The sequence below is a fragment of the Macrotis lagotis genome, chromosome 4 (assembly GCF_037893015.1).
Source record: "Macrotis lagotis isolate mMagLag1 chromosome 4, bilby.v1.9.chrom.fasta, whole genome shotgun sequence".
Classification (NCBI taxonomy): Eukaryota; Metazoa; Chordata; class Mammalia; order Peramelemorphia; family Peramelidae; genus Macrotis; species Macrotis lagotis.
In genome coordinates this window covers 250,459,068-250,473,047 of record NC_133661.1, presented here as the reverse complement: position 1 = coordinate 250,473,047, position 13,980 = coordinate 250,459,068, and the positions used below count along the sequence as shown (strand labels likewise).

Here is a 13,980-nt window from a genome sequence, read left to right as displayed (position 1 = left end):
ACTTTACAGATTAGAAAAACAACAGATGACCCTGGAGTTGGTTGAAAATCAGAAAATAATGAAAAGGGATGCTGTATCTTGATTATAAGTACTGCAGATAAAATTCAAACTATTGGTGAGGGAGGAGTTTGAGAAGTTGCTCAAATTGCACAATTATTTTATTTATCTATCTATCTATCTATCTATCTATCTATATATCTATATATATAATCAAATTATTTGAAGGAAGAGAGGGAAAGAGAAACTTAGAAAATCTCATTTCAGTAAAATCAAAAACCATGTTTCAGACATGAAAGGAGGAGGTGGTAGAATGTGTTTGTGTATAAAGGCAAAGTTATGTACTCAGTAAAAGTTAAAACTCAGATGAATCTGGGATCTAATCAATTTGGATGGTCATTATATTCTAGAAATATATGGTTGAAAACAGTGAGGAAAACAAATTTAACAATGATAATCTTTAAAATATATATAAATGATTGTGATGCAGGGAAATGATTTAGAGAATTATGAATATACTTTTAAGGCTGTTAAAATCTTGTTGATTATGGAGGGCTGTTTGTTCCTGGGATGTAAAGTGACCTTGATTGTTGATTGTATCCTTTCTCCCTTTGATGCTGTTGTTTATATCTTGTCCCCCATTTTCCCCTTCACTTTAACCTTAGCCTAGATACTGGTATGGCAGGAAATGACATGTTGAACTTAGAGGTCACATACCTTGGGAACCAGGACATGGTTTGCCACTGGAAGATACCTGGCCCAAGGTGTAAGACCCCTTCCCAAACGCCACTCTGTACAACCTAACAAAAGCATATTTATTAGGAAGCACAGTGGACCTCACCATGTGGCCTGGTTAAACCAAGCCCCATGGCTGCCTGACCTCCTCTCTCTCTCTGTCTCTTCTCTCTCTTTGTGTCTGTCTCTCTGTCTCTATCACACACACACACATACACACACACACACACACACACACACACACACACACACACACACACACAGAGACCAGGGTGCTTCCTGCTTTTCTTACTAATTTTGGCCATTGTACTTTGTCATAATAGAATCCTGAACAGTTTCAACATCCCAGATAGCTGCCAATTCCTTCGCCTTTTTCAGTGGCCTGAAATCTTCTGTCTTCAATTTCTGTATCTTAAAAAATCAGCAACAATTGTACTTGTCATGAAAATAGAAGAGTTTAAGAATGGATTTTTAAAAAATAATTCAATAAGAAGTTGAGGCCCGGGGGAGGGGCCACAGGGCTGGGGAAGCCGCCCGAGGCCGGACTGGAAAAGGCTCGGGCTGGGGAGCGCTGCGCACTGGCGCGGGGCGCGCAGGTTGGGCAGGTCTAAGAAATGAGCTATCCAAGTTACCCTCCTCCTGGAGGTGGCTACCCACCAGCTGCCCCAGGTGGTAATGCCTGGGGGGGCACCGCCTACCCCACCACCACCATGCCCCCCATTGGGCTGGACAATATAGGCAACTACGCTGGACAGTTCAACCAGGAATGGTTGAACTTTTAGGAATGGCTTCTAACATTTCTGCATGCCTCCTGGAGCTCCTGGAGGAGGCTTCCCACCCATGCCTCCTGGGGGCTTTGGGCAGCCCCCTCCTGCCCAGCAACCGGTGCCACCTTATGGAATGTACCCACCTCCTGGAGGAAACCCACCTTCAGGAATGCCTGCTTACCCAGGATACCCCGGGGGTCCTGTGCCAGGCCAACCCATGCCTCCTCCTGGGCAGCAGGCTCCAGGGGCCTATCCTGGTCAGCCACCAATGACCTATCCGGGGCAACAGCCAATGCCACCACCTAGACAGCAGCCAATGCCACCCACTAGACAGCAGCATCCGATGCCAACCTACCCTGGATTCTCAGGCTCAGTGACTCCAGCTGTCCCTCCATCACAGTTTGGGAAACGAGGCACCATCACAGATGCTCCGGTCCCCTGAGGGACGCAGAAGTCCTGGGGAAGGCCATGAAAGGGTTCGGGACCGATGAGCAGGCCATCATTGACTGTCTTGGGAGTCGCTCCAATAAGCAGAGACAACAGATCCTGCTTTCCTTCAAAACCGCCTATGGGAAGGACCTCATCAAAGATCTCAAGTCAGAACTCTCAAGGAATTTTGAGAAGACCATCCTGGCTATGATGAAGACCCCGGTCCTTTATGATGTCTATGAAATAAAGGAAGCCATCAAGGGCGCTGGCACAGATGAAGCTTTCCTTATTGAGATTCTTGCCTCTTGCAGCAATGAGCACATTCGAGAAATCAACAGGGCCTACAAAGCAGAATTCAAGAAGACTTTGGAAGAAGCCATTAGAGGTGATACATCAAGACATTTCCAGAGACTTCTAGTCTCACTTGCTCAGGGAAACCGAAATGAAAGCACAAATGTGGATTTGTCCCTGGCTCAAAGAGATGCTCAGGAACTATATGCCGCGGGAGAGAATCGTCTGGGGACGGATGAATCCAAGTTCAATGCCATCTTGTGCACAAGAAGCCGGGCTCACCTGACTGCAGTTTTCAATGAGTACCAGCGGATGACAAACCGAGATATTGAGAAGAGCATTTGCCGGGAGATGTCTGGGGACTTGGAACAGGGCATGCTGGCTGTAGTCAAGTGCCTGAAAAACACTCCGGCTTTCTTTGGAGAGACTCAAGAAGAGCATTTGCCGGGAGATGTCTGGGGACTTGGAACAGGGCATGCTGGCTGTAGTCAAGTGCCTGAAAAACACTCCGGCTTTCTTTGGAGAGACTCAACAGGGCTATGAGGGGAGCAGGAACCAAAGACAGGACTCTCATCCGGATCATGGTGTCTCGAAGTGAGATTGACCTGCTTGACATCCGAGCCGAGTATAAGAGACTACGGCAAGAGTCTATACCATGACATTACGGGAGACACCGCTGGGGATTACCGGAAGATTCTGTTGAAGATATGCGGAGGCAATGACTGAACCAGTGTGCCTGCCTTCTGACCAAGAAGAGGAAAAGGAAAGAAGTCTTGCCCCCCACCCAGATTTTTATAGATTTTCCAGTGAAGTGGATGTCAAAATATCCATTGTAGATTCCTTGTCTCTTTCCCATCCCTTCCCTTCCCTAATGGCGCATCTTGCTGAAGGACTTTGATAGATGCGTTAGAACTTTCTCAGGATTTTTTTTTCATCCATCACGATGGCCACAAGCTTCCTGCTGTTGAAGTAGATAATTAACTTTTTTTTCCTCCCTCACAGTCTCACATGGTCCCATTTTCCTGTTGCACATCTGAGAATGTTAGCTTCATTTTAGACTTTTTAAATTGTGTTTTGAAGCAATGCTTAATTTTTTTTAAATAACCATTGCCATACGCATGTCTTTTTTTTAATCTTTTTTTTTTTAAAGCCACAAACATTTCTGGTGCAAGGGATGACTGGTTCTCTACGACCCCTCTCCAGAGGGGGTTTGAGAGGGGAATGGGAAGACAGTTAACTGTAATTTCATTTGTCTGAAACAAATGTGTCATGAGAACTGTCATTGCCAAACACTTTTTTAAAAATATAGAGAGACTAAGAATGTAGCAGCAGCTGCTCGCCAATGACAGAAGCGCCTTCTGTTTGATAATCTGCCTTAAACCTGAATGTCTAACTGAAAGCTGTTATCCAATTAAAACCATCTCTCTTCTAAACCTTCTAAAAACAAAAAAAAATAAGAAGTTGAACCAAACCTAAAGCAAAAGGATATATATGGATTGAAATAGAGAGTGGAATAAATTGTAGAGGCCAAAATATAGAATATTAACAGAGTTAAACTAGAAAATGATTTCATTTTTAAGGACACCTAAAATAACAATAATAACCAATGATTTATATATTATATTTATATATAATACATATTAAATTTATAATTATAGAAGTTTGTAAAGTGGTTTTATATATATCATTTCATTTAAACATCACAATAACAAAACAAGCTAGGTTTTATTAACCTCATTTTACACACAAAGTAACTGAGAAGAAACTGAGACTGACAGATTAGGTGACCTTCAGGGTTGCTCAGCTAGTTAAGATTCTAAGGCAAGATGTGAACACAGTCTTTCTGATTACAAACAAGTTCTTTATTCATTATAACTATTAATTTTAAAATCTATATCTATATCTATAATCTAAATGACATGAGCTAAGAATTGAAAAGAATCACGGAATTTCAGATTAGGTAAGGACTTCAGATATAATCTGTCCATATGAATAAGAATTTCTTCTACAATATATCCTACAAGTGCTCATTCCAAATCTTAGCACAATGTCTCACACACACAGTAAACACTTAATTTATGTTTGTTGACTGACTCATTCAATCCTTGCTTAAAAACTTCAAATCAAAAATGTATTTTCTTTTTTCAAGACAAATGGGGTTAAATGGCTTGCCCAAGGCCACACAGCTAGGTAATTATTAAGTGCCTGAGGCCAGATTTGAACCCAGGTACTCCTGACTCCAGGGCCAGTTCTTATCCACCCGCCACCTAGCTGCCCACAAAGATGTATTTTCAAGACAGCACATGACAATATATTTAGATAGCTCTAATTATTAAAAAAAGTTTTTGTATTCATTAAATCTAAATTTGCCTTTTTTACAAAAAACACTAAATTTTTGCTTCTTGCTTTTCACAGAAGATAGCTATACTCATGCATACACATTTACACAACATACCAGATCTTCTCTTCTATTGACTAAACATCCTCAGATCAAATAATATCTATGTGACTTTTTGAAACTATTTCCTTGGTTTCGTCAACTGGATGAAACCAGCTTCTAACCTATGGGTGATGGAAGTAACATAAAGCAGGCTAAGGACAGAAGAGTCAGAAGTTTAATTAATTTCAGGATGATGAAAATTATGGTCATAGGTGGAAGCTCCCCCATCCCATTAAGCCTAATGTTTAACCTAAAAGTTAAGGCCACTTTTATACATGAAAGACAGTTCTCACCGTTTGCATTTGTAGGTCTCCTGGAAACATTGTCTTAAGTTGTAATTAAGTTCATTTGGTACAGGTGCCAGAAGATGTGATGGATGATGCTAGGAAATAGGGGGCACTGAATCCCTCAGTGAACACCTGGTGCTGGTTTAAGCTATACGCTTTGCCAGAGGGTGATATCCAGAGTGCAAAGGATTATTGTTAGGCCAAATTCTGGGCACAGCCTGCTTGTTGGACTTTAGCGCTGGAAAATGGGGTGTCTCCAAACTATTTTCACAGATTGTCCCAAGTCTTCTTTTATGTAGTTTAAATATCCACTGTTCTCTTAACTAGTCTTCACAAGCCATGATTTCATTTGCCTTCAATTGGATATACTCTAGTTTATAACATTCTTCCTAAAGGGTAACATAGTCCTTCAGCTGTGAGCCAATCAGGGTAGAATGCATCAGCACTAACAGGTACTTAGTCCTGTATATTATATATCTCTAAATTCAGCCTAGCATTTCATTAGTATTATTGGCTTTAGTATCATATGATTGTTCATATGAATCATTAAGACTATTAAATTGCTATCTTTTCACATCTTCCCCACCTTACAGTTTCTCAGAACTGAACAAATCCAACAGACAAATTAAGTTTAAGAACAAGAACAGAATATTGGGGAGGAAACTGGTTTGATATACAGAAAGAGTTGAAAGGAACATCTGTGGAAAAGTATGGTATACTTAAGTGAAATTGAAATAAAGATTAATTAAATAAGGAATGATTTAAAAAGAAATCATAATGACAATAGCAGTTTGACATATCAAATTCAATGGGTTGCCACTAGAGGTATTCTCAGAGACAGCTTTTTATCCTTGAGTGTTTATATTTTTAAAAGTGAAAGAATTTGTGGTTTAACAAATCAAAAGCATTTTCCCAAGGCAAACACAAGAACAGAAAATTTTGAAAATTAAAGGTGATAGGAACACAATTGAAAACAAAAACTGATGAACACTTAACAGCACTTGCTGAATCATCCTCCCACATTGCAATTGCTACTTGTTTTTTCTCTGCATTTCCTAAACTTTGAGATGCCAAAGTATTGGGAGAAGTGGGAGTAGAATGGCTCCGGATTAATGTAAAGGAAGTTACAGTGTCATAGAACTTGGAGGTACTTTTTAAAATAATCTCTCCTTGTCTCTCTCGCTCTCTCCCTTCTTCTTTCTCCCTCCCTCCTCTCTCTCTCTCTCTCTCTCTCTCTCTCTCTCTCTCTCTCTCTCTCTCTCTCTCTCTCTCTCTCTCTCTCTCTCTCTCTGTCACTCTGTCTCTGTATGTCTCTTTCCCTGTTTCTCTGTCTCTCTTCTCTCTGTCTCTCTCTCTCTCTCTCTCTTTCTGTGTCTCTCTGTCTCTGTCTCTGTCTCTCTCTCTTTGACTGTCTCTGTTTTCTCTCTGTCTCTCTCAGTCTCTGTTTCTTTCTGTCTCTCTTGGTCTCTCTCTCTCTCTCTCTCTCTCTCTCTCTCTCTCTCTGTTTTTGGTTTTCTTTGTCTCTTTCTGTCTCTCTGTCTGACTCTGTCTCTCTGTCTCTCTCTCCAAAGGGCAAAGAATAGAATAGCAATACCAGGAGAAATAGAGGGCAAAGAAGATAATAACAAGGACTCAAGCAGGGATTTTCCGTGGAGGGTGTTTACATGTCCAAGAAACATCTTTCTTTAAACAGCTCATTGTGGAAACTAAGAAAGTTCATGCCATCTCCTTTTCTTTGAGACTGAAAATGCTTGTACTCCTCTATCTTTATGACTTTGGGATAAACTTATCTCTGAGAAAGGGGGGTATTATCTTTTGTTTTGTCATGGACCCAGTCTGGTGAAGCCAGTAGAAACCTCTCAAAATAATATTTTTTTTCTTTGTATATTCTTTTCTTTACTATTTTCCTCAGTCACATGCAAAAACAAGTTTCAACATTCACTTTTCAAATCTTGAGTTCTGACTTCTCTTCCTCCCTTCCACCCAAGCCATCATTGAGAAAGCAAGTTATTTGATATAAGTTACAATCGTGTAGTAATGAAAAAATTATCTCAATAGTCATGTTGTAAAAGGAAGCATAGCCCCCTTTCCCCCCAAAAAAATAGAAACTTCAAGAAAAATGAAGTTAAAAGAAAGGATCTTTCAATCTGTAGTCAGACACCATCATTTCTGTCTTTGGGACATAGAGTAGAACAATATTTTTAAATGCATAAAATAAAATACACAATATTGTAAAGGAAAACAATTATATTTAAATAAAGTTATCAAAATATTAAAAAAAAAAACAAATTAATGACCCCAGGTTAAAAACTTCTATTTAATAGCCTCCAGGAAAGTCAAAATGTAAAAAAAGTGTTGGAGGAGCAGAGATTTCAGAGCTTGAAAGCAGTGGTCTCACTGTAATTTTTTTTTTTTTTGCAAGGCAGAGGGATTAAGTGTCTGATGCTGGATTTGAATTCAGATCCCCCTGACTCCAGGGACCATGCTCTATCCATTGTGCCACCTAGTTGCCCCCCACTATAATTTTTAACACTGTAAATTTTACTTTCAATCTCTCTTCTGAAAAATGTCCTTTAATCTCTACTTGAATGAATAATTCTTTTTGATCACTCCAAAGAGGGGAAATGAGATGGGGGTGGGGGTGGGGTGGAGGCAGAAATTAATTAAATGAATTGTGAATTATAAGAAGAAAGTTTTTACTCCTAGATTGTAGACAGAAACCTGGGAAGAGACACAACTCAAGGCTTGTCACAAGTAGAGTAAATAGGATCAAGAGTCGGGTTTTAGAATTGCTAATCTTGGCTTGTACATTCACTTTAGCTCTAAGTTCTTTGCCTAATAGTTCACCCACAAATATAAAAAACTTTTAAAAATAAGAACTGACAAACCATCATTCAATTTTATCAAAACAGTGAGGGAAGCTTTGAAGAATAATGAACAAAACTGAAATGGAGAAGGGGAAAATCATAACAAATGAAGGGGAAATAAAGAAAATTAAAACTTATGGAAAGCTAAATTTTTTTCTTTGCAAAATTTAATATAAGTGTAATAGTATATAATAATATATTACATATAAATACACATATATATGCATATATCTATTTTTTAAAGATTTTATTTTGAGTTTAACAATTTTTCCCCATCTTACTTTCCTCCCCCCATCCCCCACAGAAAGCAATTTGTCAGTCCTTACATTGTATCCATGATCCAAACTGAATGTGATGAGAGAAGGAAGAAACATAAAGTATAAGAAATAGCAAAATCTTACAATAAGAAAGCAGTTTTTTTTTCCTAAATTGAAGGTAATAGGCCTTGGTCTTTGTTCAAACTCCACAATTCTTTCTCTGGATACAGATGGTATTCTACATTGCAGAGAGCCCCAAATTGACCCTGATTGCTGCACTGATGGAATGAGCAAGTGCGAGTCCATCAAGGTTGATCATCACTCCCATGTTGCTGTTGGAGTGTGTAGTGTTTTTCTGGTTCTGCTTATCTCACTCAGCATCAGTTCATGCAAATTCCTCCAGGCTTCCCTGAATTCCCATCCCTCTTGGTTTCTAATAGAACAATAGTGTTCCATGACATACATATGCCACAGTTTGCTAAGCCATTCCTCAATTGAAGGACATTTACTTGATTTCCAATTCTTTGCCCCCACAAACAGGGCTGCTAAGAATATTTTTGTACAAGTGATGTTTTTACCCTTTTTCATCATCTCTTCAGGGTATAGACCCAGTAGTGGTATTACTGGGTCAAAGGGTATGCACATTTTTGTTGCCCTTTGTGCATAGTTCCAAATTTCTCTTCAGAAAGGTTGCATGAGTTCACAGCTCCACCAACAATGTAATAATGTCCCAGATTTCCCACAGCCCTTCCACCAATGATCATTATCCTTTCTGGTCATATTGGCCAGTCTGAGAGGTGTGAGTTGATACCTCAGAGAAGCTTTAATTTGAATTTCTCTAATAAGTAATGATTTAGAGCATTTTTTATATGACTATGGATTGCTTTGATCTCTTCATCTGTAAATTGCCTTTGCATATCCTTTGACCATTTGTCAATTGGGGAATGGCTTGTCTTTATTTTTTTTTAATTTGACTCAGTGCTCTGTATATTTTAGAAATGAGTCCTTTGTCAGAAATATTAGTCATAAAAATTGTTCCCCAATTTACTACATTTCTTTTGATCTTGGTTATAGTGGTGTTGTCTGTGCAAAAGCTTTTTAATTTAATATAATCAAAATTGTCCAGTTTATTTTTAATGGTGTTCTCCATCTCTTCCTTGGTCATAAACTGCTTTCCTTTCCATAGATCTGTGAGGTACACTATTCCTTGATCTTCTACCTTGCTTATAATATTGTTTTGTATGTCTAGATCCTGTATCTGTTTTGATCTTATCTTGGTATAGGGTGTGAGGTGTTGGCCTAATCCAAGTTTCTTCCTACTAACTTCCAATTTTCCTAACAGTTTTTATCAAAGAGAGAGTTTTTTTTCCCAGTTGCTGGATCCTCTGGATCACTTTCCTCTTTCTATGAAACAAGTGTGATCCTGAGCTTGATTCAGGGTGGATAAGGCAAAGTAAAAGAAAAATAACAGATAAGCATTGATTAAAAAACTATTAAAAATAAATTATTTTAACCAAAATAGATTTATTCTAGTAATATAAAAGTAGTAAGTTTATTAGTGAATGTTTCAACAATAAAAAATAAATAAATAATGAAAGCAGTCATGTGATTATATCAATAAATAAAAATCTCAACAAAATATTCACTGGTATTAAAAATACCAAAAAATATAAGAATGGAAGGATTTTTCTTAACATAGATAAAAACAGTTATCTAAGCACAAAGGCTAGCTTTGTTTGTCATGAAAAAATGTTAGAAATTTCCTCAAAAAGATCAAAGGTGACAAGTAGAAACTGCTACTGGAAAACAAATAAAATGTTAATATAAAAATAAAAAAAATCCAAGGTTATCCACTCTCACCATTATTATTGTACATAACTCTAGAAATGTTACCTCCAACTATGTCAATAAAATAAAAAAGAAATTATATGAATAAATACTGGGAAAGAAAAAATGGAAATATCACTTCAGATAAGAGGGCAGTTTATATGGAAAACCCAAGAGAATCATCAAAAAATCTAACTACAAAAATAAAGCTGCAACATCTTTTCAGGCAGTCATTTAGTCAAAAAAGCATTTATTAAGCACCTAAAATATGTTAGGCTCTATATTAAGATACAATATATAATTGAATATGTGGAAATTAATTTACAGAGACCAAAAAGACTTATAAAAATATCATTAAAATTTTTTTTTACAAAAATGAAGCCAATGCTAAACAACTGAAGAGGTATTCAGTGTAAATAGATTGACTAGGATATTATCATAAATATTGCAAAATTTAATTAGCATAATATGAACCCAAATAAATGTCATATTTTATAGAAGTAGACCAAATAGTAGCAAAATTCATATGTCAAATGTCAAAGATCTCAAGGGAATTAATGAAAAATTTATGAAACAGGTAGAATAGAAATGACATCTCTTATACAAGAAAGAAGCAATTATCAAAAAGTTCTAGTATTAAATTAAAAACAGGATACTGTTCAGAAGAATAGATTAAATGATGAACACTTAGAATCAAATGTAAAAATCCAAAAATGGATGGAAAAATTGGGTTACAGTTTTATGGAAAATGTAATTAAAGCAACATCTGGTGCTATATGGTCTGGTTTCATCCAATCCTGCTCCTTCTTTACCAGGTAGATGTAGTCCAGAGAAAAGACAAACCCAGTGTTTTGATTAGTGGTTCTTTAAATTGCTTACTAGGTCTAGGACTGGTTCCACTACGCTCATCTTTACAGCCTGTAAATGATAGTGAGTAGAAAGTGATTTCTGCAACATCTTTTCAGGCAGTCGTTCAGTCAAAAAAAAAGCATTTATTAAGCACCTGATATTTGTTAGCCTGGAAAATTTAAGTCAGTTTTTGGATGAGCAATACATGGGCACACTCATAGATAACACAAGATCCAATAGACCTGAAAGACAAACAGGTCTTGTCACAAGAGAACTCAGCAGGTATGGTATCCAAATAGCAGCCCTGAGTGAAACTAGGCTGGGAAATGAAGGCCAGCTTACTGAAGTCAGAGCTGGATACACATTTTTCTGGAGGGATCACAGTGAAAGGGAATGCCATGAAGCTGAGGTATGTTTTGCAATCAAAACTAATCTAGTCAACATTCTTGAATGCCTACCAAAAGGGACCTAATAATCTGAATGACAGCCTTATGACAATGAGATTACCATTTCCAGGAAAATGCCATGCCACCATCATTGATACCCATGCTTCCACCATGATGAACACTGATGAAGTTAAAGAAAAATTTTTGAAGACCTGGAGACCCTTATCATCAATGTACCAAAAGAGGACAATGGAAGGGTGAATATGCATATACAACTAGTTTCATGTTACACTAAGCATTTAGGATTTTTGTTTATTTTATTTTGTTTGTTTTATTCTAATGGAAAAATAATTTTTTCACAGGCAGAAAGAGCCAAAACATAATTTTTACCTTTTCTTGTGTTTTGTATTTTAATGAGTCAGTTGGATGCTTTTTTTTTTGAGAAACAATTTATTGAAATTACTTGGGGTTTTAATACGACCACATGAAAAGCCATTAAATCTGACTGATAGTCTTCCCATCTTCCAAAATTCAAGTTCTCCCTCCTCCATGAAGATTTTCTTGTTCCTCCCAAATTCACATAATCTCTCTTTTCTGAACAACCATGGTATTTTGTTTTGAAATCTCTTTGGCACCAATTATGCTATATATCATAGCCATTTGATTATCTTTTTCTCCCTAACTGGATTGAAAGCTCCTTGAGGGCAAAGATACTTATACAACCTTAAAGCTAGGAGGGTTTCAAACATATTCCACTCTCTACTTCTTATTTTACAGATGAAGAAACCTCAGATGAAAGAGAGATGAAGTAAATTGTTCATGTCCCCACACCTATTAATGAATTATAATTTGAATCCAGATCCTTAGTGTTTTACTCAATTCTGAATATCCAGCCAGTAAGTGATTAATAAATATTTGTTGAATTGAATTGAATGCAAGTGGTCCTGTCATTTCATCCCTGGGAGGTCATTGCTCAGCAACCATCTCTTTGAAATGTAAACATTCTACATTCTACAGGCACAGCAGTTGCAGCTACTTAATGAGATGCGCAAACCCTTCCCCAGATCGGTCTTAGATTTTCATTTTTCTACTTTGCCTGATAGGGTAAGATCTTCTGACTTCAATTATCTTCTAGATATAGCATAATACTTTATATCCTTCTACATTCAAGCCTTTATAGCATTTTAAAGATTACCTTACAAATAGTTAAAAATAAGAGACATACAGCCATCTAAATCACAGGATTTGATCTTCAAGCAGCTTTCTGATTTTCTAGTTCTTATAAATGTAGAGTCATACTATTGTATTCTTGACATTATACTTCAAAGGCTCTGAATTATATCGGGATTTTTCTGATACATTTCTTTGTAACCTTCTTTTCTTTTAAGAGTGATACTGAGACTCGGGTCAGTATAGCCATGGCTACCCGTGTCCTCTCCGCCTGTGTCCGCTGCCTGCCCTCAGCCTCGCACCACCCTCCCGCCCCCGGAGCCCCCAGCTCGACTTACTTCGGCCGCTGGGGTCAGCCCGGTGGGCTGCGGTGGCGGCGGGGTTTAAGGGGTGGCGATGGTGGCAGGGAGGCAGAGATGGCGGTCGGCGGTGGTTTCAGGAATATCCCTACAGTTGAGCTGCTGATATAGTGACATGCCCCCTCTGACACTGGAGAACATTGAGGACCGTGTCCTCTGTGTCTTGAAACTATATGATAAGACTGACCCAGAAAAGCTTTCAGTCTCTTCCCATTTCATGAAAGATCTGGGCTTGGATAGTTTGGACCAAATAGAAGTTATAATGACCTTGGAAGATGAATTTGGGTTTGAAATTCCTGACACAGATGCTGAAAAGTTAATGTGTCCACAAGAGATTGTAGATTACAGTGCAGATAAGAAAGAGGTATACCAATAAAGTAATTTTTTTTTAATTTTAAAGAACTCAGATGATCCCAGCCAGTGTCTGAATGTGAGAACACATTAAGAGACCGTTGCTGCTTTTGCCAGACTATTTCTGCTGGAACAATATATTTAAGTTGTCTAAATATGTGTTGACCTTTAAAAATAAGCATACAAAATCAAAAAAAAAAAAAAGTGATACTCAGTTGCTCTCTATTAGCTCAGGGATTGCCATTAAGCTTCACACCCAAGACAAAATCCAAATTTAGAGTATATAATTCCCAGATAGGATGATGACTGGCAAGATTTTGTTATCAAGAACTTATTAACTAGAGCAAAGATATAAATGACTAATGCGATTCCGTTCAGGTATCACTTGTTTTAGTTACAGAAGTCTACCCTAATTTAAGAAGAACCTTCTAATTTGGATAGAAATTCTGAGGGTCTTTTTTCTCTTCTCAGATTGATTCTTTTATGAAGGCAAAATAGTCCATCTTTTGCCTTACTTCTTACCTAAACTCTATTACTGAATGGGTGTTGTCTCAGACTAACTGAGACCTGGAAAAGAGCTTGGTTTAAAAGGCCAAGGTCTCCCAATGCATCTGCAACCATCTCATCATCCTGATCTATGTTTTATCAGTAAACTCTGATGACTCTGGAAGAGAGAGTGAGGTTGATGACTTAAATCTAATTTACTTGGAAGTCAACACTCTCCTGACATCACTGGTCCTCTTAAGAACAAAGAATGAACAACAATCAAGGCCTATAATTCAATTGTGTGGGTTAATATAATAATTTAACATATAAGATTCACAAATTATTCATATTATATTTTATATGTAGGTGGCTAGATGGCACAGTATACATATATATTATACATATATAAATATATGTATAGACATATATGAGTGTATGTATGAGCACAAGTTACTATAAGTCACAATCTAATTATTGTGTTT

General features: G+C 37.5%; 1 protein-coding gene and 2 pseudogenes across 1 annotated transcript in view; all 3 read left to right on the top strand.

Moving 5' to 3' along the window:
- Positions 1 to 1,314: 1,314 nt before the first annotated feature.
- On the top strand, positions 1,315 to 3,679 carry LOC141520364 (annexin A11-like; annotated as a pseudogene).
- An 8,076-nt stretch (positions 3,680 to 11,755) lies between these two features.
- LOC141522353 (coiled-coil domain-containing protein 170-like) overlaps positions 11,756 to 13,980 on the top strand; it is a 32,512-nt gene continuing 30,287 nt past the window's right edge. The window contains 1 exon segment of the mRNA XM_074235726.1: positions 11,756 to 12,236. Coding sequence (XP_074091827.1) covers positions 12,177 to 12,236 — 60 coding nt within the window. The 5' untranslated portion in view covers positions 11,756 to 12,176.
- On the top strand, positions 12,551 to 13,980 carry LOC141522352 (acyl carrier protein, mitochondrial-like; annotated as a pseudogene).